The sequence below is a fragment of the Colius striatus genome, chromosome 6 (assembly GCF_028858725.1).
Source record: "Colius striatus isolate bColStr4 chromosome 6, bColStr4.1.hap1, whole genome shotgun sequence".
NCBI classification, from domain to species: domain Eukaryota; kingdom Metazoa; phylum Chordata; class Aves; order Coliiformes; family Coliidae; genus Colius; species Colius striatus.
In genome coordinates this window covers 13194715-13221790 of record NC_084764.1, presented here as the reverse complement: position 1 = coordinate 13221790, position 27076 = coordinate 13194715, and the positions used below count along the sequence as shown (strand labels likewise).

Sequence of the window (27076 nt, the reverse complement as noted above, 5' to 3'; positions counted from 1 at the left end):
GCATGAGTAATTTTGCACAGTTTTTATCAGACTGCTTCACAGTTTGTTTCCAAGGCAATTACAATGAAATATTGCAGAAATCATAATATTCTACAATAGAAAGTATCTGCTTTAGACTTTTAGGTTTTTATTTCTTATCTGACTTATGCTTTCTTCAATGTAAAATAGTTTTATTTTCCAGTTACAGCATTTATGTGTATTATCTGGAATTTTATTTGGTGAGGGATTTTTTTTGCAGTCTTGGTATTCCTTGGCTACAAGAAAGAATCCCTTATTTTGTCTATATGATCACAGAACGGTAGGGATTGAAAGGGACCTCAGGAGGTCATCTAGTTCAACCCCCCTGCTAATATTATACTTAATTCCTGAGAACTTCAATCTTAGCAGTTAAATTGAAAGATGCTGCTCAAGCTTTTATCATTAACCAAGAAAATCGGTGTGGATGTATCATGTTTTCAGTAGGATGCAACTTCTTTTGCCTTTATTTACACTGGAAAATGGTGTTCTCCAAAGGACTATTTTTGCTTTCCTCCACAAGGAGTTCTTATTATATTTCACCAAATCATTTTGTCAGGAATTGCTTCTGTTTGACTTTGGGATATGTCCTTTGACAATAACAATGCTGGTCAAAAAGTAGAAAGTTCTCTTGGTCTAACCCTTTTGCTGTATATTATTTTGGTAGATCACAAGCAGATTGATACTTGAGGTATAACTAGCCAGGTAGCGTTGGTATGCCTTTAACTTCCACAGGGAGCATGGTCAGAAATTGTTCTAATGTCTTGACAGCAGAGGTAGAGAGGGTTATGTATTACTCATGTCTATCTGTTTTTAAGGTTTGTTTTTTCCTGATGATAAAACTAATGTTCATTCATCTTCAGTCTCTTGAGCCTCATTAAATACAATTTCTTTCACAAAGGAAAATGTTTCGCCTGTGGTTTGTTCATTCAATACACAGTCTTGCAGTAGCAGTTGCGCAATCTGGTGGTTGAGGCTGCTACCAAGTGAAGCTCCAAGATACACAGGAATTAAGTTCAACTGAGCATTAATGATACTATTTAGGATTACATGAAATTGTCTGTAGCAGCGAAATTCAGGAAGTTGATGCTGCTTTGTAAAATTTCTGCAGAAAATGGTACTCACAGCAAATCTTCATAGTCCTGTGTATATGAGACATAAATCTGAACTTCTTTTTAAATGCCTTCTCCACCAGTTGTTATGATGTTTTGTAGTGGTAAAACTGATATGTGTTATCGGGGGGCTTGTTTTAATCATTTTTAATAGACTTACTTACATAATTTGAAATACTTAACTCTTTGGAATGTGTTTTGTTTTGTTTTGAGATCCTTTTTGTCAGCATGTGAAGTATTTCAGAATAAGTTACAGTTACATAAGTACACAAGCCATTTAAAATAGAAATAAAAAGAATTCCGTTAATGCCATGTGTTTTACCAACAGTGACAAATTCAGTTGCAGTAAATAAATACCACCAGTTCTGTAATTTTGACATACAAAATAACTTTGTTGTTATATAGTTAATAGCCACTTCTTGAAGCATCGAAAGCAAATTTACAGTTGAGATCAGTTAATGAGGGAGAGTGGGATTAGATTTATTTAAAATCCTCTGAACTTAACTGCTCATTTACTTTTTTTTTAATGGCAAAGCAGATCTGTGGTTTGAAATGGTTTGAGGAAGCTTTTGTGACAAGGCAGATGATGGTTCAGAGTTATCTGAAAACTACAAAGGGGTCAGCTAGTTCCTCATTTTTGGAAGACTGGAAATCTCCATTTTAAAATATTCAAGAAACTTGATAGCTGAGATATTGAAGATCTTCAGAGATGCAATTAATGTCTGTACAAAGCGTTCCAAGGACATCACATACTGATAATGATTTAGTACTATATTTTATCATCCTAAGATATTAATGCTTTACATAAAAATGCAAGAATTGCCTAAAAGAATCTGGCAAAATCTGTTGTTGACATCCTTTTTCTGACTTTTTCCATTTGCTATATTTGCTTAAATTTCATATGCATCTATTTCCTCATCAGGAAATTTGTACTGAAATCTATTACTTGTGTCTTGATTCTTTGTTGGAACACACTGCTGATTGGTTGTTTGGTAGGACTTCATTTTTACCTTAGCAACAACTTAGTTTTGCATGGCTTATTGGGTCTTAATACAAATGTTGTATTCTCAGGCACTTAGAAGTTGAAGTGAACTGAAATTGCTAGGCCACATGATTCAGTTTTAATCTTTTGGTGTAGTTTACTGTTCATGTTTGCATATTAGAACTTTGAATTAGTATCTAAACTGAGTATTTCAGAGCATTATGTACTGCATGGGTATTTCTTTTCTTGAAATGACTTGTGTCACAAAAAACATGTAGATAAGATGATGAAATAAAATTATAAGCAGGATCTTAATATATTAATTCAATTTTGTTAGTAAACGCATTGAATTTATGGTCTTGTCAATATCAACAGCTTTCTGATGCTAAAATAGTGCTTTGGCCGGAGGAGAAAGGGAACTGGGAGATGCTGGGGCTCCTGGACTTTGGCCTTGAACAAGGACCTCATGAAGTGGGGAGGGGATACCTTGTTTTGCCTTCTTTCAGTCTCCATTCAGTCAGGACTGGCTCGTTAGTACTTGGCAACTGCTTTTTTTTTTTTTAAAAGAAATGCTACATTACACAGAATATATCTGAGGTGCAAACAAATGATTCTTGGTTAAAAATTAGGTAAATACTTCAGACTTTATCTGTGTTCTATTTACTTGTAGGTCCATCTGTCACTTTTGTACACAAAACAAAATATGCTTAATAGAAATCAATTGAATGCAAGGAATTTCTGATTATTTTGGACAAGGCAATACAAACTGTAAATGTGAAATCATATGAGTTTGAGAGAGCTGCTGAGTATTCACTGTTACTGTTGCTGGACATCTTGTAGACCGTTTCTTACAGGTATATTGCACCAAGGCTGTTGTTGCATGCAGCACTGTCTCAGCTGTAAAGTCTTGCTGATGTATCATCAGTGAAATTGTCTTTATTTTTTCAAGGTGGGATTAGGGAGATGAAGGTACCAAATGGAAATAAGGGCCAGGGGCTAAAGTAATAAAGGGCAAAAGTAAACCTGTTCTAAGAGCTACCTACGTTTACAAAATACATTAATTCCTTTCCCCTGATTAGAGCTGGGCCTTCTGCCAAGACAGATCTGCTGTTGCAGCTGGGTCTCACAGTGCAGTAGTGACTGCAAGAGGCAATATAGTCCATTCTTTTGATTATCATTGGCATTGATACTTAACCAAAGTTCCCTTTCTTTGCTCAAGCTTATCCCTGCTAGAAGTTAAAATGAAAGGCAGTAGAGACAGTAAGACAATGCTGAAAAGATAAAAGACGACTGACAAGGAAAGAAATCTAAGGCCTAGTTTTAGGTACGCATTTAAAAGTCAATTAGGCAAACTACTGGCATCAAGTTTCTAAAATTATTTCAAATGCCTGTCTTGCTATTTGAAAGCTCTTCTTATAGCAGATTTTTAAGATTTTTCATTGAAGTATACAGTGAACATTAGAGCCCTTCATTAGGACTGCTTGCCATATTGAGTTATTTCCTTGTCACTCAGTGGGTTGGGGTCTGGAAAAGTACCTATTAAACTCTACGACCTAATTGATGTACTGTTTGGAAGTGCTCGCAGCTATAGATAGTTTGTCTAAGAATTGCTTGCAGTCCTACTTATGATATCCATGGCACTAGTGAGAAAGAAGGCATTTCTAGGCAATTTTTATTGGCTTCCCTTGTTAGCTTTCTTGTTACTTATAAAGAATGCTCAAACACTCTTCTGAAACTTTAAAGAAAATGCAAAGAGAAGTTTAAATGTCTCTGTGGGCTATGCAGCTGCCACTCTTTATGTGAAGAATGACAGGCTTCACCAGAATGCCTGATTCTTAAGGCAGGAGACCATGATGCTGAGACACATTAGAGCAATGTTATTTATATTCTGCCAAAAGCAATTATCCTGCAAGACGTATATATATGTGTTAGCTTTTATATGTGTGATAAACTCTACAGACTTCCAGAGAGATCTGTAGGTCTACTCAGAGTGATATATTTAAATTTTTGCAGGACTGAAGCCCAAGTGCTTGCATAAAAAGATGTTTCTAGTTGCAGGCATATGCTGATTATTCAAGTAACGTGGCAGAAGCGTTTATTTGGGATTGGTCTGTTATGATTAGGATTGTTATCATGCCAAGATAAAGAGATTTTACATTTAATAGTATCTGATAAAAGCTGTTTTAAGAAATCCGTTTTAATCCACCAGTATTTCTTTCCAACAACAACTTCTAAGCTTCCAAGGGCTCTTACCTGTCCAAGAACCCTATTTAATTTCTGTGAATCCTTTACTTTTCCTCCCCATGAATATTTACAGTTTCTTAAAAGTGCCTTCTGCTAGCTACTTTAAGCCCTAAAAGTAGTCTTGTTCTGTGCTGTGTCTTTTTGTCACCCTGTGACAGAAAATGAGCTCCAGTGTTTGAGAGGAACAGCCTATACTTTGGGTCTTGGCTACCACATAGAGCAGCTTTTCTGTTCACCCCATAGCTTCTGTTAACATTTCATTCTGCAATTGCTAGAGGATGGGCAAGTAACTGTCCTCATACAAGACAAAAATATAACTCCATTAGTCAGCTGGCGTGGGTTGTCGAAGCAGAAATGCAGGCAGTATTTTCTCCTGCTGGAGAAAAATCCATCACATCCTATTAAAGTTGCCATTAGCTGACTATGGGGGAATGTACATTTCCTGAATCCACGATCGCCTGTTCTCCTTACTTTGATGGCTGTCTACTTTGAAACTTGTAATTTAGTCATAACTATTATACGATCATGTTACATCTCTGGGGTTAAATCTATTTGACATATAATCTGTCTGAGAAAAGCCCTTAAGAAATAATGGTGCTTGACACTAACTGAACCTTAAATTATTGTGGCATGAATTAGAGAATCTTGTTCCTAAAGAGATTCTGTGAGCTTTCTGAAATCTGTCTCACCTTATAGGACTCTTAAGATTTAGTATTTTAACTCATTTCTGTTAAACATGAATTTCAAAGCTTTTTTTCAAAGATGAGTTTGCTTGGGTTTTTGTGATTTTTATGTTTATTTGATTGTTCTTGTAAAGCTCTCTTCATAAGATTGAAAATATGGTAGGCTAGTGTCATCTTTGACATCCTAATGCCAATGTTCATTGTAAGGTTTAAGTGAGGGAGAGTTAGAACCCTTCAACTTTTTCATGCTAACATTTGAACCCTGAAGGCTTTTGAATGTTTAATCTTAGTAGCAGACAATTATAACATAAAACAGAACCAAGAAAGTACAAAGATGCCTTCTTTCCGTAACTGCTTATCAGTGAAAAGAAAACTGTGAGGTTTTGCTTTTTTGGAAGTGGCAAGTTTTAGTCTTGTGTAGAGCAGTGTTTCAGTTAAGGATGACTTTGTCGCTAGGGCGAGTAGAGATGTGGTGAGACTTCCTCTTAGTACTTAGTTTAGTGCTCAGAGATTTTGTTAAAAAATCTCTTTAATTGCTTACATCTTTTATCTCTGTCCACACTTAATTAAAAAATGTTCAAATCTCTTAAATTGAGAGGAATAAATATTTAACCTTAACTTGAGTGAATGAGTCTTTACCACAACACTTCTGGTATTAGGGCATCAAATAACATGGATCTATACATGTTCATGTAAGTTGCATTCCATAAAACTTACTATAAAAACATAGACTAAATTTTTTACTATTTTACACAGAACTTCCTTGCTGGGCTAATAGCTGTTGTAAAATGCAATGATGTAAAATGTAATGATGAGAGGACTGTATTCTTAGGAGGAAAGGCTGTGAGACCTGGGGCCGTGTAGCCTGGAGAAGAGGAGGCTGAAGGGGAAACTTAACAACACTTAAAAGTACCTATAGGATGTATGTCAGGAGCAACACTTTTTTTCTGTAGTGTCCAGTGACAGGACAAGGGGTAATGGACATAAGCAAGATTACAAAAAGTTCTGCTTAAACGCCATGAAAAACTATTTTATTGTAAGGGTGAGAGAGTCCTGGCACAGACTGCTCAAGGAAGTTGTGGAAACGCCTTCTGGAGGTTTCAAAACCCACCTGGACATGTTCCTGTGTGACCTGATCTAGGTGGACCTGCTTCAGCAGGGGGGTTAGACTAGATAATCACTAGAAGTCCTTTCCAACCCCTACCCGTTCTGTGATTATTTTCTAAGACTGAAAATAAAATCTCTGTAAAAAACCTGATTCAAGCTTACAGAAAAGGAAATTAACAAAATCTTATTCCGTTGTATTTCATGAGCTAAACACAACTTCATGAGTTCAGAGTATAGACCCTTGTGAGAAACTTACCCGCTCTTTGCTGAGGGCACATAATGGAATTTCTCCTGAGGTGCTGTGTCTGGGATTTGTTTTCCTGTTGGAATTTTGCACATTCCCTCACGAAAGGAAAATCTATCTCCACAATGTTCCTGGTGGGCCTGTCTCTGCCTGGCAGCTTCCAGGCAACTACAGAGATTTCTTTGCAGCTTTCAGCCTTTCTCCTCTTCAATTTCACTCTCCTGTGGGTAGGCTCATCCTCTGCATGCATTGCTCATTAAACAGGCACTGGTTTTCCTTCAATACAGTAATTTTCATTATGTCAAAGCTGCCTTACATGCTGAATAATGCATGGTTTTTTTCTCTGAACTCCTTGAAGTTGCACGCATGCAGCTGTTTAGTTCTCTGTATGGTGGAGAGGTAAACTGAGGCATGCTGCAAATACTTGTGAGTATGGACAGGGCTGCTCTTAGCCTTGGAGCGGTATTTTCTATAGTTACTACTTGTTACTTTAGTATCTTGGCAGGATTTAGTAAGTAGTCTCTGTAAATGCTGGTATCTGTTGGCTTCCTCTCTTACCTAGATCTCTTTGGATTTGGAGCTTGTTTTGCCTCTTAGGAATTGAAAGAGATTGCCATATTGCCAGTATAGTTCATGTACACAACTGTGATCCAGTAGAGGAAAGGCAAACTCCCAGCCCCTCCCTGTGGTGCTGTTTTAGAGAGGAACAGACAGGAGGAAGTAGGAGTGAGAACAGATTTTTGGATAGATTGGTAGGCAGTGGGGTGAATTCTTAGCACTTTCCCCCAGAAAGTTTATTGTAATAGGGATTGGATTTTAACTGTGTAGCTGCTGCCTTGAAATCTGGAACATGACGATCAAGAGTAAATGCATGAATGGACTTACAAGGCTAATTTGAAATTTAAATGATAAAAGTATATAATATCTGAAACAAGGCTACGATGCTCTCAGCATCTAATTCTAAGTCATGTATTGATTTGGTTGGGTTTTTTTTAATTTAAATTTCTATTTTTTTCAAATTTTTATGTACCAGCGGCTGTATCTGGAAAACACTACTGTAGCCCTATGCTGACTGAATAAGACTTAATGGTAAGATTCGCACCTGATGATTGAAGTTTGTGTATAATAGATCTACAATGATTGAAATATTTCAAATGCAACAGAAAATTTCTCTTGGTTTCTAGACGTCTTAAAGCAAAGGCATAAATTTGTCTGTTTATTCTGATGCTGTACAAGAGGAACAAATGGATTTTTATGTTTGACAAATGGCTGTGTTATTGGGCATCAGTTTCAGACTAGTTTAAACCAGAGTGTCCTGGTTTAGGCCCATCAGGGAACAAAAGACCACAATTAGCCTCAAGTACCAAAGACCTGAGAATTGCCAAAGGGCAGGGAGGGCCTAATTGCCACTTATGGTCCCTGACAAAACAGACCGGGCTACTCTGCTTAGGGAAGAAAACAGAAAATCATTTAATCCAACCCCAACTAAAGCATAACTATAAAACCCCAAAACATAACCAACACAAAACAACACAGAATGGTACAACGATGAAGAGTACAACCAGCCCTTTAAGACCACCTTCTCCCCACCCCTCCCCTCTTCCCAGGCTCAGAGCCCTGATCCTGGTGTCTTTATCTCCTCCCCCACTGAACAGCTCGGGAATGGGGAATGGGAGTTTCAGTCAGTCTCTTCTTGATGGTTTCTGCCATTTGTCTCTCTTGAGGGCAGGTGGGCTCCACACCAGTCCTCCCTGCTCCTCCGCAGGGTACCTCACACACCTGGTATCCGTGCATGGGCAGTTCCAATGTCCGTTCATCCCAAAGGCTGCAGCTCCTCTCTGCCTCTCGTGGGGGTCTGCTCTGTGGCCTGCAGGCTCTCCAGCATGGCCTGTGCCATGGCCACCTCCTCACACAGTCTCTCGCCTATCCCTCGTAGGTTGCAGAGGTACAGCCTGCGTTCTTGTCACGGGTTACAGAGGGGCCTCTGGTCTTGTGCTCCTCCTTCCTCCTTCTCTGGCTGTGGGATCCATGTGGTTGCCTCCATCTCATACCATTCTTAGACCTCCTCCCAAGCACTTCAAATTCCCGTCCTTAAGTAGTGATGGCAGAGGCGCCAGGTTGGCTCAGGTGGGCCAGAGGTGGATGTGAACCGAAGAGCTGGGGGAGAGGCCAAGAACTTTTTACCAGGTCTTCACTGCAACCTGCTCCCCCTGTTATGAAGCAAAAGCTGCTCCTTGCTAAACAGTGACACAGAGTTGAAACAGTAAGCAAAACAACCAAACACAATTTTTAATTCTAAATAGTGTGGACTACACTTCTATGACTTTCCTCTGGCTAAAATCTGAATTTGTATATAAAGATGTCCCACCCTGACCCCTGCTGCCTTCCCCCCCCCCCCCCCCCCAATAGTTTAGATAAGTCTTTAAATGACTGTATAATCACAGATCAGAGAATCACAGAATCTTATGGGATGGAACAGAACTTGAAACTTCGTCTAGTCTAATGGGCTACCGGTGAAACGACTCGTTTGCCTCCACCTACACAAGCTTGGCCTTAAATCTGGCTGGATTTAGGTGAGTAGGTTTAATTGCCTTCCTATTGTCCCACAAAATTTAATAATTTTTGCTGCAGACCTACAGATGGTGAATCACTGGTAGAACTCTACATGTATGGCTGTTTAAACATCTCCTATGAATAAAACTTTGCAATTAATAAGAAACTCACAAAATAAGAGATCTGTGTAGCATCTATGTGCTATGCATAGGACACTGTACTCCTATAACTGTTCAATGGAGCATTGCCCTTTAATTTGTTTCACGGAGATGCATTGTCTCTCTGTGTCAAAATGCTTGCATGAGTTAATCTGGTAGCAGTTTTTCTTCTGAGTGCCAGTATAACAAAACCCACTGTTTAAAGGTTTAAATTCATGAATTTTAAATTCATGGATCTTATTTCCTTGCATTCTCAACAAATACTGAATAACCTTCTGTAAGTAATGATCTTTATTAAAGGATGAATAACTGCAAAACTTGAAGGCTTTTCATGTGTTTTTTTTTTTTTCTTCCTCCTCTTTTGTAGAACAGAGTTTTGTATTTCCTCTCCCTTATGTGCTTGGCATAATAATGCAGGAACACAAAATAAAAGAAAAAAAAAAGTGGTGACAAACAACAGTGGTTCATGATGCCAGTAGTAATGCAGTTTGGAAAAAAATGTTTTGTACCAGTAAATTGACTAGTCTCAATTAAAATTTAAAGTCTCCATTACAAGTAGTTAGTTAACGACATAGTCACTTCATTGACTTTTTTTATTCCTTAGAATGAATAAATGTTTTCTATCATAAAAGGTTCAATTGTCAAGTGACTTTTTCTAGCTTGTTCTTAAAGGCTACTTTTCTATTTTAAAACTTTTTGAGTGATATTTTCTGGAATACTAGTGCCTGTGCATCAATGAAGATGAGCTGATGAATCACTTCAGTCAAATCACATTTTTTTTGGTATATATTAAACATCTTCCAAATAGAGGTTGCTGTAACTGTATTGCGATAAAAACACTCAAGGGTAGTCTTAACCCTTGCTGAGTCTTAATACAGTTTGCATTCTGACTTATGAAGTCACACAGTCAATCTTCAATCTTCAGTGTTACTTTATTGTAAATATACTGTTTTATTGAGTACAAAGATTTGGCCAGATATGCTGTATCAGTGTTCTAATCTGCATCAAGGTAGTGCTTGTTCCTTTTATTTTCATGTTGAAAATACTAGGTTTTGTGTGGATTAACAATATCAAAATTAAAACACTCATGTTACATATGCAATTATAAATTGATTCTCATATTGTGATGTATTTTCAGTTATATTTCTTGAAAGTTGTGGTTTCTCTGCGTAATAGTTTTCACTACATTGTGTGATAAACTTTTTGCAGTGTTCAGAATATCTGTTTTCTGTGCTACCGGGGTTAATCCCCTTGCCTCTTCTGAAATCAGAGCTTTCTCTTTGTGTATTCAGTCTTTACATGAAGGAAATTCGGTTAGCACGTAAACTGGGCTTTACTAAATACAAAGAGAGCTAACACCTTTTACAGTAAGGATTTGGAGAAAGAAAATGTACGTTTCTTGGGAGAAAGAAAATTATTCACAGGTTTGTTACATGTATGGTGCTCATCATTCCACATCTATGATTCTATGTATGAAGCAAAAAAAAAAAAAAAATCACTCTTACATATGTTCAGACACTGCTCCGAAATTTGTGTCATATCTACAGAACTGCTTTGAGCAGTTAGGAGAAAGCCTACTGTGATTGAGACTGGATAATTGTTCTGGATTTAAGTCAGCCTTTCTTGTGCATTACTCTTGATTCACATCAGCTTCCCAGTGTTGATCACTGCAAAGTTGCAGTAGTGGAGAAGGTTCACAGCAGGAATAAATGATCAGGGCAAGAGAAGGATGAAGGATGCTTCTGATGACAATGCCAAATCATATTACTTAAAAGTGCTTCTAACAATAACAGTAGTGCAGGTAAGAATGTTGCCTTGGACTTGTTAGTAGTATAGTGTAGAAACGTCAGTAGTTTTATATTTTCTCACTAGTCTCTTGTTAAAGAGGCTACCCTGAAATCAGGCTGAAGAAAGTGTTTAAAACCAAGGCTTGGGATACACGCATTGAAGAGGGGCACCCTGTTTTTCCTTTTGTGTCTGATTCTTCTTTAGGAAAAGGCGATACCATTTCCTCTCCCCTATTCCTCCCTTCACTTCCCTTTTAGTGTTATTTACTTTGTAGAGAAGAATTTATGCAAGCTGTTTTCTTCCTGGCTTACCCCGATCTCTTCATGTCACTGACTCTTGAAACGTCTATTACTTCGTTTTTGTTGCTTGAGTTCTGGCATTTTTTTCTTCCCCTTCAATAACTCTTGGGCAATCTTTTATTTTTTCAGCTTCCTAAAGAAACAACAGTGTCAGCTGGTTTTCTTTAAACATCAGCTTTTTATGTGGAATAGTCAATATCAGTTTTTTACTCAGTCACTCTTTTGTGAAGATGCCTCAAATAGATGGTGGTGTTGACTACTGGTCACAAAATGCTTCCTAGTCAATATACAGGTAAAGAAAACAAGGATAAGCAACTTCAGTCATCATAGAATGGTAGAGTTGGAAGGAACCTTTAGAGATCATCTGTAGTCCAACCTCCCTGCAGAAGCAGCTTAGATCAGGTCGCATAGGAACATGTCATCATGTTGTTAAAATTGCAGAATAAAAATTCTAGAAACCTTTGACTCAATCACTTCTCTCTTGATTTTTCTTCTATTCAGTAAGTTTTTAAAATAACAGACAAGTCTTTAATAACGTTAGGAGGAAGGGATAAAAATTAAAGGCAAATTACTAGGAAATATTAATCTTTCCCTTCAAACACAATAACCTTCAAAAATACCATTGTATATCACGTGTGAAAAGTTCAAGCATAATGAATTAATTCTCAGTTGGGTTGTAAATAGATCCACAGAACCCTGTAAGATGAACTTTTGTGATAAAGCCAGTACTTTAGGCCTAAACTCCTAAGTAGTTAAAGTTTTTACTCCAAAATTAGAGATTATTTGTTGGGATTACTAAAGAAGTTACTTGTAATACACTATTGGTCTTTTGTCCTTGCTTTTCTGGATGCATAATAAAATGCTGGTTGCTTTTATTTAGCTAGTAAAGCAGTTAATAACTTATCCTGGCTTATTAGAATTATTTGAGCAGTCTCATTGCAGAGAAAAGTACTCAAAACTATTTTTTATTTATAGTAATTTAAAGTATTATATATACTATATAATGTATATACATAATATATGTACACTATATATAGTATATAGTTAATATATACAGTACTAATTGTATTATAAATTATAAATACTATTAATTAGTAGTATTCTTACTGTTTAAATAGTAAACTCAATGTGTAGGATGTGAATAGAAAAGGTCTTCCTGTTGCTGGAATAAGAGCAGAAGTCCACAGTGAAACACATGGGTAGAAGTGAAATGACCAAATTTAGATTCCTGTTTCTCGGGTTTGATCTTCATCATCTATACCTGTTTGTCCCTTCCATCCGTTTGATTTCTCCTTATATTTATTGAATATATGTCTTCTTACATCTCTCCAAGACGTACTTAATTTTTTCTTTGTATTTCTTCAGTTATACGGTCAAGATTCCTCTTCAGTCTTGTTAAACACAAGATGACAAATATTTGTGGAATGGCTTAATATCTGTTTCATTGACTTAGTAAGATTTTTTAATTTTATACATGATACTGTATTTCATAAACTTTTATTATACCATATTTTGTGTGGCAAATAGCCACTTAAAATATTTTTAGGGTAGATAGCAATCTGTTTTGTGCAGTAAAACTGCTCAGCGTAGATGTCAGAGCTGCACCAAAAAAACTCTGCCTAATTGTCACTACAAGACATTTTTTTTGTCATAGATTGACTGGAGCAGAAAGATTTTTTTTCTACTCCTTGCTTGGATTCTACTATCTAAAAACTGTTCTGAGCTTCTGTTGTGTCATGTTGCACTTGCTTTCTTGATACTCTAATCATCTATTTTGGGACTTTGTTATCTCTAGCACTTTTTTCAGAACTTCCTCCTTATGGTGAAGTCTCAGTCCAGACCCATAACTTCTAATGATATTAATGGGTTTAAAAGTCCAAAGAGGAAGCGAGGAGATGTAATCGTAACACTAAATAATTTCATGATCTCAGTATTGTAAGCCTTTGTGTAAGACTTCACTGTTGCCAAAACAAGGAAAATGTCACTTGCTGACAAGGAGATTCAGTGACTATTGCAGGAGTGCTGTCATGACTAGCTATCATTTATGAAGTACGAATGTCTTTTTATGTTGTTTTGTTAACTTTTTTTGGAGGGAGGAAGGGGAATGCATGTATCTCTTTTCTGTGCAGTTGATAACAAGTTTATAAACTTTTCTTGTGGAATAGTAACAAATAATACAACTTAAAGAATCTTCCTCTCAAACTGAGAGACATTTCAGTATGATGTTCTGTTCTATGTTATGGTTATGCATGACCCATGTGTTCATTATGTATGTATTTTTGTAGAAAAACGTGAAAAGTATTAGTTAAGCAGTAGCTGGAGCAGTGTATGTAGTTACACAACTTAGACTTCTTTGCACTATTAACGTTCCTGTTGTCTGACCATAAGACTTGTGAATCACACATTTCTGTGCTTGAGACTGCTGATTAGGATGCTAATTATTACTGAGATTATCAAACGTAGAACATGATTATATATTGACTATGTAACTCATTTTTTTCATGCTGAAATATTGCAAATCTGAAGGGAATACCATTAAACCATTTTGTATAATCACATTAGTCTTTTGTTTCTTCTCCTTTGATGGTTTATTGTCATAGAAGTCTTTGCTTTTGTTACTTGTCTGTTTCAGTTTATTTCCTCAATCCCAAACATTTATTGTTTGTTAAAACTACATAAAGACTGATTCAAACCCCAAAGTGTGGTGCTACATAACAAGAGAATGGTAGGTTCCTTTCGGTCACTGAACATAGATCTTTATAATGGATCTACAAGTTCATAAACTATGTTTCTTAAGGATCATTCAGATTGTCTGTCTTATTCTGATTTTTTGTGCTATTTGTTAAGCATTTTGCTGCTTGGCTTGTAGTCTTCCTGCTTTGGTAGTGTGGATATTTATGATTTGTCCATTTGTGTATGTCTGAAACATCCTTTTGGATGTTTGGTTGGTTTTTTTCTTACATTAAAAAGAGAAAATTATCATTAAGGTTTTTCTTAGAATATTATTTAATTTGCAAGATCACTTTCATGTGGATCGGTTAAAGCCCTTGAAAAGTCATGTCACTGTAAATGTTGATATATGCTCTAGAAGTAACAACATCAGCGAATGATACTTCATTTTTAAGTTTTGAAACACTTTCTTATATGACGTTCATTAGCAAACTCACAGCTCAGCAAGACAGTTAAGAGGTTATTTTTATAAGCATTGAGATGCCTTATTTGGTTTCAGATTCTGTTCCTGTTCTGTGCAGGCTGAGTGGGAAACACATGCCAGGAACGATCTGGACCTTTTATAAATTTGTTTTAATGTGATAAGATTAAATTTACATTTTGTGGTTGCCTACCTAGTATCAAGTGTTGCTTGAGGTGAGGAAACTCAGTGGGACTGATGCTTTTTACTTCCATAAATGTACTGCCAAAATATTAAAGAGTATGTAACGGCTCAGCAGCTAAGCTCTGTATACTTACACCAACATGCACTCAGGTCATTGTTGAATTATACTTACTACATATGGTCCCTGTCTGAAAGATCATATAATCTGGGACATGCTGAAAGAAATTCAGATATAGTAACCATAAAGTCTGAGATACTGTTTTCTGGTGTGTTAGGGAAAGTATAGCAGGGTCTATTTGGTTTGTCCTTTGTTTTTGCTAAGTAAGTTCTTTGGTGTGTGAGGAGAAAATAACAGATTTGTGAAGGATTCCTCCTATTTGCAAGGAGCAGTGTAATAAAAAGTACACAGGTGCTTATTTGAACACATTCAGTACAGCCTGTTGTAGCTAAATTTTTTCATAAGGAATCTTACCTACAGTCTTCTCTCAGGTTACCTTCATCTTACTTTAGTGGTCAAGAACTTTACTACAAAATGACTTGTTAATTAATGCATTCACATCTCCAGTTAACAGGGTCTATAGAGTCCTACCATCCTTAATCTTGATGGCTAGATGACTAATAGCCTTGGCTGTGAGGGTGATCTAATTGTTCTTACATACTTGAGCGAAGCTCGGGGACTTTATGACTATGTAAGAATGGAGGAAAATGGCTCTGAGAGAAGAGAGTTCTGACTTGTTCAGATAAAACTATTATCTGAAAAACTTTCCTTAAATTATATATCATAAAGTGTAGTAAATGTTATTTCAAGGAAATGTTATTCCAAGGAAAATAAAAGGCAAAATTGAATCTGTAAACTTCCTTTAAAAACCCCAAAATCCTAGGCTGGATGGATGTTGTCTGAGGCATTTGCTGGCAGTGTCAAGTTGTCTTAGTTTCAGTGGAAATCTGCCTTAGGCTACTGACTTGTGCTTGTCCTAAGTTTACTGAAGTGCTGGAGAAAATTAAATGCTTGTCTTCTGTCAGTTCTTTAGATGTTTCCCTGTTTTTGCAAGGTTGGAAAGAGATATTAACTTTCCATAACTTTTTAGATAACTCTTTTATTTTTGTGGGCTTTTTTATCATTTCATGTTTTGCATGGTAAGCAAGTCACAGTTAATACCTATCCAATAGCTTGATTGCTACTTTATAAGAAACAAATAGTGATTTCACAAAATTAGAATAGGTACAGACAGTTCTGTGCCATGAGTGGCATGAAGAAAGTCCTCTGGATCTTCAGAAATTCTATTGTAAGGAGGAACTATAAGAATATATAAAGGGGAGAAGCCATACTGGCTTTGAAGAGCAGACATTTCTGGAATTGGCTGCCAGCTTGTAAAATTGAAGTAAATTTAGGATTTTCTAGAAGAAATACTTGAAACTGGAGAGGCATATGAGTAGCAGGATCTGGCCACTCAAAGTCTGTTATTTCATCTATGTAAAATTGGACAGAATTTAAATCGGGAGTTCCTGGTAGCAGCAGTCCTCTGTTGTTAGGCAGGCAACTGTGGAAGTAATTGAAAAGTGTCTTCGATGTTCGACTCCTCTCACCAAACCTTACAAACAGGAACTATATCCTGTTGTTTCAGTTCTGCTACATGCGTCCAAAACTTGTGGACTCACCTTTTAATGTTACTTTGGCTCTCAACTTATATGTAGTATGAATTTGGGGATTTTTTGTTTGCTTGTGTGATTGATGTCAAAAGCAATTTTCTAAGTAATATGCCATGACCAGATGGTGTTACAGAATCTATACAGTTGTGAAAACTTGGGCCTCCAGAAGGCAATATTTTTTAAGAGGTGGAACCCAAATATGTGTCTTTGATCTCCTTTAATCTGCTAAAATATTACTACCTTTAGCCAGTCCTTATGGATGACATACAGAAGTCATAGAAAGTAGATGCAACTGTTGAACAAGAGAGGGTCTGGGAGCAGGGTTAAAATTTATCCACAGGAATGTCACATGTCTACTTTGTGTGTATTTTTCATGGTTTTGAAGTCTTTTTAATAGCTTTTCCATTCTTCATGCACTCTTGTGCTTTGCAAAAGCTCTTATGGTAGTAGCCACTCTTCCTTGCACCATTGGTTACTTTACGTGGTCACAAATATTAACTTGTGTGTATTCAAATAGAAATGTGATTCTAGTGCAGCAATTTTTTTCCTGATGTTTTGTCCAAAACAACGCTTCATAACAGCAATATTCTGCTTTGACAGTTTCCCATTCTGGACACTTGTTCCTCATTTTCCCTTTAGAGTTGCAGGTGCACTGTCAAGCACTGTTTTACAAGCCTTTTATGCTAGGTAATAGTTGTGTTTTGAGCTCTTTCATGATACCAGTTATCCCCTTCTTATGTAATACTGTTTCCCATGCAGCTTTTTTCCTTCTGCCATTTTGGATTCGAGCGCTTTTGCTTGGTAGTTAGGTTTCTGTAATTAGATTTGTTTGTTTGTTTAATTGCTCAGACAGGAATGTCCCATTCAGTTCTTTCAACGAGATCCAAAACTCTACAGAAAATCAGTGTGGGTACCAGTATCCTAAATGTAACAGCATTTGTTTGTAATTCCTCCTTGAAATCCATGTCTTTTCTTGTGAAGCTCCTCACAAAAATAAATTTCCTAGGCATAATAGTCATGTATGGTACCTTCTGCCTCTACTGTGGAGAATACCATTTGCCTCTCTTTTCAAGGAGAAAATTTGTGAAGTTTTGCCTTCTACTTATAATAGTTGGCTCTGTGTTCTGGTTTTCTGATATAATTTTGAGAGGAGAAAGGTAATAGTCATGTCAAGCAGAGACTCATGTAGTAGTAGTTGTTATGGCAAAAAGCATATGCAGAAGTTTCCTTTTCATTGAAATTAACAGAATATGTTGTCATGTGTTTTCTTGATGTAAAATATGTCTTTAGTACTTCCATGACATTTGCATCTCCTGTTGTAGATAAGTCATTAATGGTTTGTGCCAGTGGCAATTGTTCTCTAAACCTATAGTAGCAATGGAGTTTGTCATCAACAGTGTATGTTCATGTGATATTGGTGAAATTAGTTATTTTTTTTTCTAAATTGGGTCAATGTTTGAAGAAATGTTATCTGCAAGTAAAATCGACTTTAGCTCAGTGGTCTGATACTACCTTTTGGTCCTCCGTGCATACACATACTCACACATACTCATGAACCCTTCTCTGGCTGGGAATCATAAAATCTTCTGTTAAGCTGTTTGGATAATAACAACCACCATAAAAAGCCAAGTGTGGTTCATGTATGTTCATGTGCACCAGAAGTTGGAAGGATTATAATATGTGTGTAAATTGCCAGGAAAAGGTAAAGAGCCTTCATCCATGATGAGTTCACATTGGGAGATCAGCCTGGAGCTGTTACTTCGTGCTAGCAAGGATTGTGTAATTTCATAGCAATGTGTGTCATGATTTTTCAGAATGTCTTTTTTTTTTTTACCTCCTTAGCTTTGTCAGAAGTGTATAATGACAGAAGTTGTGTATAATGATAACTCTCACTTCAAAGCATCATGAATTCTCGTAAATTAAACTATATTCTTGATAAAGCTGTATTTTATTGAAATTGCTGTGCTTTGGCATATGATACTAAATAAAAGGAAGAATCACAGCATAACTGAGGTTGAAAGGGACTTCTAGAGATCATCTTGTCCATCCTCCCTGCTCAGGGAGGGCCACCTAAAGCAGGTTGCCCAGGAGTTTTTGATTGTCTCCAAGAAGGGATAGTCCACAACTTCTCTGTGCAACCTGTGCCACTGTTCAGGCACCTTCACAGTGCAGAAGTGGTTCGTGACGTTCAGATAGAACTTCCTGTGTTTTAGTGTGTGCCCACTGTCTCCTGTTTGTCACTGGGCACCACTGAAAGGAGCCTGGGCTTCATCCTCTTTATACTCTCCCTTCAGGTTTTTATCTACATTGATAAGATCCATCTGAGCTTTGTCTTCTCCAGGCCTAACAATCCCAGCTCTCTCTGCTTTTCCTCATATTCTAGTCCCATAATTATCATAGTGGCCTTCTCTGGACTCCCTCCAGTAGTCCCCTATCTCTCTTGTACTGGGAAGCCCAACACTGGACCCAGCTCTCCAAGTATGTCCTTAGTAGTGCTGAGCAGAGAAGGATCACCTCCCTCAACCTGCTTCTCCTCACACAGGCCAGGACATCATGGCCTTCTTTGTCCCAAGGGTGCATGAATGGCTTACGTTCAACTTGCAACCTGAGTTCCTTTGCTGCTAGTCTATGTTCCAGCTTTGAAAGAAACCATAATGCTAAGAGGACCAATTTCTTGTATGGTTCAGTTCATAATTCTGCTTGAAGATCCAGGTTCCTTGTGTATGATGATAGTAGCTTTGTAGTACTAAAAATGATTTTGTAATTGCAGATCAATTGTCTTAAACATTTCTGAGATCACTGTTATTATTTTTCAATCCTATCTAACAAAATAGAAATGTACAAAATGTAATACAAATAATATGAATCCAGAAGAGAAAAGATGTGCATGCTGTTGAAACTGGGTTAAAAATAAATGCAATGCAACCAGATAACTGCTTTTTTTTTTCCCCCTCCTTCAGCATGTTCCCCTTTTTCTCTGGGAAAAATCTTTTGGCAGAAAATTCTTAACCTTCATTCTGTTCTGGATCGCTGATGAAAGAGAGGGCAAATGTTATAATAATGTTTGGTATCCTTAATTGGCTTAATACTACACATAAGGAATACCCCAAATTATTAATTATCTTTTTTTAATATATTAAAAAAAGTCATAGTGGTGAAATTACAATTGTGTTCCTCCCCCAGCCACCAAAAGCAGGATTTTTCATCAGTTGCTGAGCTGAAGGTCCCAGCACGTTGAGATCAATGAGTACTTCCTGGACTTGTACAACAGTTTGATCATCCAGGTCATAAGTCAGTTTGGGCCCAAGAGCATTACAATGATATGAACATACAGCCTTTCAAACCTGTGGTCAGATTTTAATACTCGGAGCTCTTAAAATAAAGTTGATGGCAGGCAAGGACTGCAAGTCTTATATCTTTCCTGTCCACTTGTGGTTTCTAGCCCTTTTCTTGCCTGCTAATAATTTCTCAGGCTTCTTAGTTCATCACACTCCAGCTTTTGATTTGAAGAACCATCTTCATTTGTTAATGTTTTTAGAGTTAAACTTTGCGCAATGTGCTAGGCTATCTTAACTGTTCAGATGCATGCTGTACTCTTCAGGAGCTCTTAACTACTAGGGGGGAAAAATACTGTAGGTAGTCTTTTTGTTTAGGGTTTTTTTTCCCCTGCTTCATCACAATTTGTAACTCACCGTAATTTGTATAAGGGTACCATATTCTCATCTCCTTACGTGAGACACTCATTTGTTAGGGCGGAGATCTGTTTCCGTGATTATTATGAATTGATTTTGGATTCTGATGTGTTTGTCCCCAGTCTTCACTGGTGCTCAGCCCTGACTCTTGGGAAGCAGCGCGTTCCTGTGGATGGAATCCTGGTTGATTTTTCCTGTGAACCTTGCTCTGCCTCAAGAGTTTTCAGACGCCACAACCAAAATCAGAGGTTTTAGGAAAGGTTTGGACCTGCTATTGCAGTGGAGCACTTCCTGTTACATTTCTCGTGCTTGTTGTAGCTCTAGTAAAAGCTCTCATAAGAGCAATGCTCAACTGATTTCCCTATTTGTTTGGTTTTCTTTTGTTCCAGTTATTCATGATAGAGCTGCTAAACATGCAAGAGCAGGTAAAAATGTTTTGCTGTAGGGGTGATGCGGGGAATTACTGAAGCCTGTCTGCCCTTTTTCCCACAGCTAAGCTACACCAACAGTTTAGCAATTTGTTCTGAAATTCCCAAAAGTAGATGGAGCCATAACACTTAGACATACAAGACATCTGGGTGGTTTCAGTAGCACCAGTAGTGTGACAGGCAGATACTGTTTTGTTTGCAGAGGATTCTGGAAATGGAAGGTCTTGCTGCTGTTTTGTAGCTAATTGCAAACTAGCTTATATTGTTACTGAAAATAACTGTCACTGCCTATTGTGAGTTCCTTTAAAACATTAAAAATAATATTAAAAACCAAGTACTACCACCAAGAAAACCGCAGAATCTTCATAGTCTTTGGCACTGTTCCAAGTACAGTAGTGAATTTGTCTAGTTAATTTACAGGGTAGTTGTCTGGAAGAAATGTTTTATTTCAGTTTAAGAGGTCATTCATTAAACGTTACCTGTTAGGAAATTTTATTTTGGCTTTTGCACTAATGCAGTGGATTTGATATTTGAAAGGATAGATGTTGTTTAAGCTTATTTAGAAAGTATGGAAGCAAAAAACAAGATTTATTAACTAAACCAAACTAGGCATCTTGGTATAGAGAAGGGGGAAAAATCCCCAACAACACTGAGAAACCTTCTGGAGAATAGAGGTAGCTAAGCCTTTGAGGCATCATATATATCCACCATCTTTGCTTCTCCCTGGCAATTCTTGAAGAGAAAATGGATGTGTAGTGTAAACTTTCATTAAAAAAAAAAAAAAACGAAAGAAATCTGTTGTAGTTCAGGCTTTCTCATGTAGCCTAAGTGAAGTTGTGTGATCTTGCTAAATGATGCTTAACTGAACTCTTGCTGCAATCTGTTGGTATATAAAATAAAGTTCTAATATTCAGATTTGAAAGCAAATTTATAGAATGAGTGACTTTTAAGCTAAACTTGTGGTTTGCTTGGGTGGAGAGTAGCAAAGGGTGTGTAGGTGTAACCAATTGGTGCATCTTGTTTCTTCCTGTTTCAGAGGAAAGTCTCAGCGTCCTCAGCTGCTGGCAGAAGTGGCTCTTCACCTGAGGAGAAAAGAGATAAAAAGACTCCATGTGTCTAAAGTGTGCAACTACAATCTGAATTTATCTTTGAGTGAAATATATTGATAGAGTCCAATGAATTATTCAACCTCCAGTAACATTATTAAGCATCAAGATAGAGACATTTTTATTTGCAGGTATTAGAATTGATACATGAATACAAAGAAGGATTGCATTTTTCTTGATTATATTTACCTGCTACATGGGAGGAGTTACTAAAAGATGTTGGTACAGAAACAATCAGAAACATTGATGGAACTGTCATTTTAACTTTGAGGTTTAGGGGGAGGAGGAGGCTGGGTTTTTGCTTGAAAGGGGCAAACAGTCTCTATAAACAAATTCACTTGCCTAAGAGCTAAAACTGGATAGTCTTATTTCTCATTTTGCAAACTGTTACATATTTAAGCTTTAGATACTTGCAGCAAAATTCATATATATATATATATATAAATGAATCATACGTGTGAATCATATGTGTGTGTGAGAACATAATATATTAATTACGCAAAAAAGCCTACCTTCAGTTATTTTGGGACATTTTGGGGGGGGGGGAATAAAGCAGTGATTATTTTAAAATACAACAGTTTGGTGAATGGTTCTATTCTAGATTTGTACAGAAGGAGCAACTTTGTTGCCTTCTAATATTTCCTGTTTAGTCCTTAAAATTGCCAAAACTAATGCTAACTGATGTAAGTAATTAAACTCACAATTGGAAATATATTGTAAAAGATATCATGAAGCTCATTTCTTTTAAAGTGTGGAATGTTCATGCATGGAATATTATATTTATGCAGCAAACTCTAGTTCAAATGCAGGATCTTTTAGCATCCTTGGTAAACCATGAGGTTTTCCAACTGATGTAGCACCAAATTCATAACCAAAACATGCCTTTTAATTAAAAATAAATAAATAAAAGCTGAGAAAGAGACAAGATCACCAAAACTACTTTTTCTACGACTCTAAAAAAGGAATTTGACTTTTAAGTAATGAAATTATAACCATTTATTTGTTTTATAAAAATGCTAAATGATGGAAAAAAAACCTGTTAAACTGTAAAATGCAAGTAATTTTCCACACACTGCCAATACAGGAGAGAACCAGCTAGTAGCCACTGCAAAGACTAGGTTTTAAGTAGTTGTAACCAGTTCTTGTTGTCGAACCCCACAGCGTGTGTGTCCTGACCTACCCTTGCAAAGGACGGGTTATATGCATGGGGAGGAGAGAGGGGAGGGATGAAGGGAAGCAGGATTTCTGGCTAGGAGCCTGTTTTTGTTTGGATTTCAGTGGCAGAAGGCCTGACCTCTTTCAGCTTTCTTGTTCTCTTTTCTGTGCAATTTCATGGTGGCTGGCTGGCTTCAAGATTTAGTCTAATATAAATTGGGAGTTGATTCTTACTTTCTTCCCACACCTGACTCTCTCTAGCTAGATCACTGTAAAGTTTTTAGAAGGATATAATATTTTTAGTGAGAAACTATATTGTCTGGTAAAGTTTCTTTATAAGGAATCACATCTAAGCTGCTAGAAGCCCTAATGAAGGCATAAAAGTACAGAAGAATGTTTTTTAGAGGTCATTCTTAGGTTAGTTTCCTCTAGGTGACTGTTACAGAAGACTGAACCTTCACAGTGTTACTTATTGTGATTTTTGTTGTGTTTTCTTTGTTTTTTAACTAGACTTACCTGGTCTGTGTTTATGGAAAACTAATTTATTCTTTTGCATCTCTTCCAGTAATAGTTATGCACGAGTGCGAGCTGTGGTAATGACCCGGGATGACTCAAGTGGTGGATGGTTACCACTTGGAGGGGGTGGACTAAGCTGTGTCACAGTCTTCAAAGTCATTCCCCAGGAAGAGAATAGCTGTGCTGATTTTCTTATCCATGGAGAACGACTCAGGGATAAAACGGTAACAATTTGCATCCGTTTAATATTCCTATTAAAACTACACAGGACTCAGGAATAGATGTTTGCTTATTGTTGCTTGTAGACTAGAAAGTAAATTTATAGTCTCAGTCTAATGCTTTTGCTGAGCTTTTAATCCATATCAATGATCATATATCTAAAGAACTAATTATTTGTTTTAGGTGTAGTATCATACATATCCAGAATTAAGCACGTTCATCTTTTGGAAGCTTCCAAATATACTTTCTTACTGCAGATTTCTGTCCATTTGGAGAAATATTTTGCTATTCATGTTTTTTTTTCAAGAGAGATTTAAAGTTAAGTCATGATATAAAAAGTATAAATTTTACGTAAAAATATCTTTTGTGTTGGAAGAAAGCATGAAGCTGACAAGTCCAACAGTTGATGTGGTTTGATGAACACATAGACAGTATCCGTTTATTTAAATAAAATACCAGTAATAACCTTGTCTTCAATAGCATCACAAAAGTCAGCCTCACAAAAGGAAAACTGGTATAGGATCTCCACAGTTTCTGCATACAGACTTGTGGAAGACAAAATTGGGTTACTAAGGCTTGCCTGGGTTACTTACATACCAAATAGATTTCTGAAATAGGGGGTATCTTACAGTGAAAACAGAGTGGAGAAAGCACAGAACCTCCCATCTAAATGACTTTTATCACGAGCTTACTTTGTTTTTGACAATAATTCATGACTCCTGTGTAAGCTTAAAAGGTAGAATTGCTTTTTGTACCATAGTGGTGATTCTTAAGCATACCAGTTTCTCTCTTGAGGCAAGACTGCTGAGTTTTCTGCCTTGACTGTGACTGTTGTAGGAAGAGAGCATATAAATAGAAATTCTGCTGACTCAGTTGTTTGAGTGAGGCATAGTGCTATTAGCAGAGTACCCTGTGTTCCTGCACAGCTATGTGCACCTGCAGTTCCTTCCTCACTTTGCAGTAGTTCCCTTTAGAGCATTTTTTTAGCTTGATTGAGGCTGTTTTTGAGGAGCTTAATTGCATTTAGAGATACTTGACAATTTTTCCTTAATTGTTAATACTTTGAACATTTGCAGCTTGCCTTCAGAATCTGAGGGTAATAAAATGCTCAGAACTGAAGGCTGGTTCAGTGTTTCTCCCACATGCATATGAAAATGTCATAGCCATCATCGTCCTGATCTGTTTGCTTACTCCCCTGCTTCCCCTGGGCAAGCCTTGTTTCGTTTTCACTTCTGGTAGAAGGCTTTAAATGTCTCTGCTTCCCTTCCTGTCCAAAATTGAGCTCATATTAGTATGAACCTGCTTTTCCAAGCCTTTATCATCCTGAAAGTGGTGGGATTGGGTTTTTTTGTGTCCCGTTCTATGTGTGTCTGTCCATCTACCCCTGCAGGGCAGATTTTGAACTTAGCTACAGTTTCAGGAAGTTGCTGTTGGAAGTCAGCCACTTAAAAGCATGGGATAAAAGATGGAAGAAATACAACTAGAAGAACATCTTTTCAATATATATTAAAGCTCAAGGAGCTAACAAATACAGGTATAGGCTGTGGGGAAGAATATTGTAGAGCCAGTGATAGCTTTGTTAACAGTGAAAAGCAACTACATTTGAAGGTATTTCCTTAGACGTCAAATAATGCACTTAAAAGCAACAGCTAATGTGTAATGAATTAACAACAGAGATGCACAGTATGCAACAAGATCCCTGTTCGCACAAAAGAAACAAGATCCTACATTAAGGTGTGTGAAGACATGGTTAGGTCATAACTTTTCTAGAACTTGTATCAGGGACTGGAAGATAAATTCTATTGAATGGAGATCCAGTCACTGATCCTAAAACACTTCTGACCCTTATGTTTTCAATATAGTTAGTGGGGCTTTTTAAAGAATTTGTTCTTAGGATATTCCTGTGGATTAACTGTTCAAGAATAATTTTTAACCTTTTCTTTAATGAAGCCAAACAGTTGGGAGTTTTATTAAGACAGTTCTCTGTCTTAAAAAAATCGACAGATAACTACTATATTTTATAAAACAAAGAAGATACCAAGAAAAACAGCAACCAAGAAGTTGACATGTAATTGTCTGTTCTAACTGAAAGAGTGGAGAAGGCTATGAGCTTAAAAAAGGGCAACCTGGAAAAGAACTGTTCCAAGATTACTTCAGTTGCGTAAAATGCTATTTTTTAATTTTATCTTAAAAAATAAAGTAGAAGTGGAAGTTGTTTTGGGTTCATCGTGTTTTCTGCTGAGTAGGGACCAAGGATTTTGGTTGTCTGCTCATTTTGAGTAAGAGTTATATTGAATCTGCTTTTTCTGTGGTCCAGCATCTCTGTAATCTCATTTTAGATTGGCCATGGTGTGTAAATTTGTATACCTGGAAAATTTCTGCAGTTACTCGTGTGCTGTTGTACTTGTTGCTCCAGAATTGAATTTGCAAAGATAACGCAACAATGTTCTTTTAAAAAACATTCCTAAACCATTTTGAACCTTTCAGTTATTCAGCCTCTGAGCACATATGTCTTCAGGAATGTTTAATTGTAGTATTATTTTATTATCTAGAAGTCATTATGTCTCAGTCAGCTGGACCACGATTCCTAGTTCACTCACTTCTTCTCAAGGTACACACAGCCACTCCTGAAAATTCCCCAGATTATAAAAGAAAGTAATCCTTACAAATGGAATCTTTCCCAGCTCACCCCAAGTCATACTACACACTGTTAAAATACCTTTATAACTGGGATTATGTTTTTATTTCCTCTGGCCAATAAGTCTGTCTTTTAGTGAGCTGTCTCAGTTTCCAGAAAAGATGTAAAAATTCCCTTGCGCTAGAAAACTTGTAGCATGGAGCACTTTTCTGGGACCCAGGGAAACATGAAGTTTTGAAATACCTCAGTTTAGAGAACAAATGGAATTCAGGTCCATGACATTTGCCTAAGATATATGAGAATCATAGTGCCAGTATTAGTGTTCAACCTATACATCATTAAAAAGGTGGAATTTATTCCAAAGCAACTTGAAATCCATAGATGAGTTATTTGATAGAGCTATCTTCCAGATGCCCTTTAAATGATTATACTCAAAAAGAATGGGAGCACTTAAATTTATCCTCCTCTTTTTTTCTTGTAAATGAGCTTTAGTTACTTGTTTCTCCAAGTATTTTACCATATGCATTTAATGCATATGGTGCAGCATTTAATATGCAAGCATTTAATTAGGGCTATAGATCTCAGTCTCTAAGTCAGCCATATCATTAAATACTTCAGTATTTTGATGTTCAGTCCCAGAGTTCCTTGTTGTGGGATTTCTTATTGTTTCTGTGTTTACCTGAGTTAGGTTGCTATCAGCCCTTTTACAAACTGACTTAATGTAGAACTTCTGTATTTTTGTGCAGTACTGAGCTATTTAAAACATTTCTTGGAGTTCACAAGAAGTATCATAATTATCTGAGAATAAAATCAAAGTGGTGGCACCACAGAATTAATGTAGGAGAGGGAATTCTCCCCAGTTGTGTAGATCTACGTTGGAATGTAAGAATATTTGGGAAAACTTCAACATAATTAGCGTTTCCTCCTTTATTGTACTCACCTTCCTAGATCTGGCTCCAGACAGTCTGCTTGAAACAATTGCACTCCCTTATAACCTGGTCAGGTCTGCTACTCTTTTTTACTTTGTTTACAATAGCTCTCTTCTATCGTAGTAGCACTAATGTTAAACATACGTTAGGCTCAAGCTTATGGGATTTTAGGCTTTGGTGAATTTTACATTCTTGAATAAAAAGTCTGTTTTATTCTTCAGTCC

General features: G+C 36.8%; 1 protein-coding gene across 3 annotated transcripts in view; it reads left to right on the top strand.

Annotated features, from left to right (window-relative positions):
- Positions 1-27076, top strand: part of SPRED1 (sprouty related EVH1 domain containing 1) — a 59255-nt gene that overhangs the window by 11839 nt on the left and 20340 nt on the right. Inside the window, exons 1-3 of one of the 3 annotated variants that reach the window (XM_061998345.1) lie at positions 20269-20286; positions 21326-21526; positions 23116-23290. In XM_061998345.1, the coding sequence (XP_061854329.1) occupies positions 21465-21526; positions 23116-23290 (237 nt within the window). In that variant the 5' untranslated portion in view covers positions 20269-20286; positions 21326-21464. Of the gene's footprint in view, positions 1-20268; positions 20287-21325; positions 21527-23115; positions 23291-27076 lie in introns of those variants that run through there. The other 2 variants (XM_061998344.1, XM_061998346.1) reach the window with 2 other exon arrangements.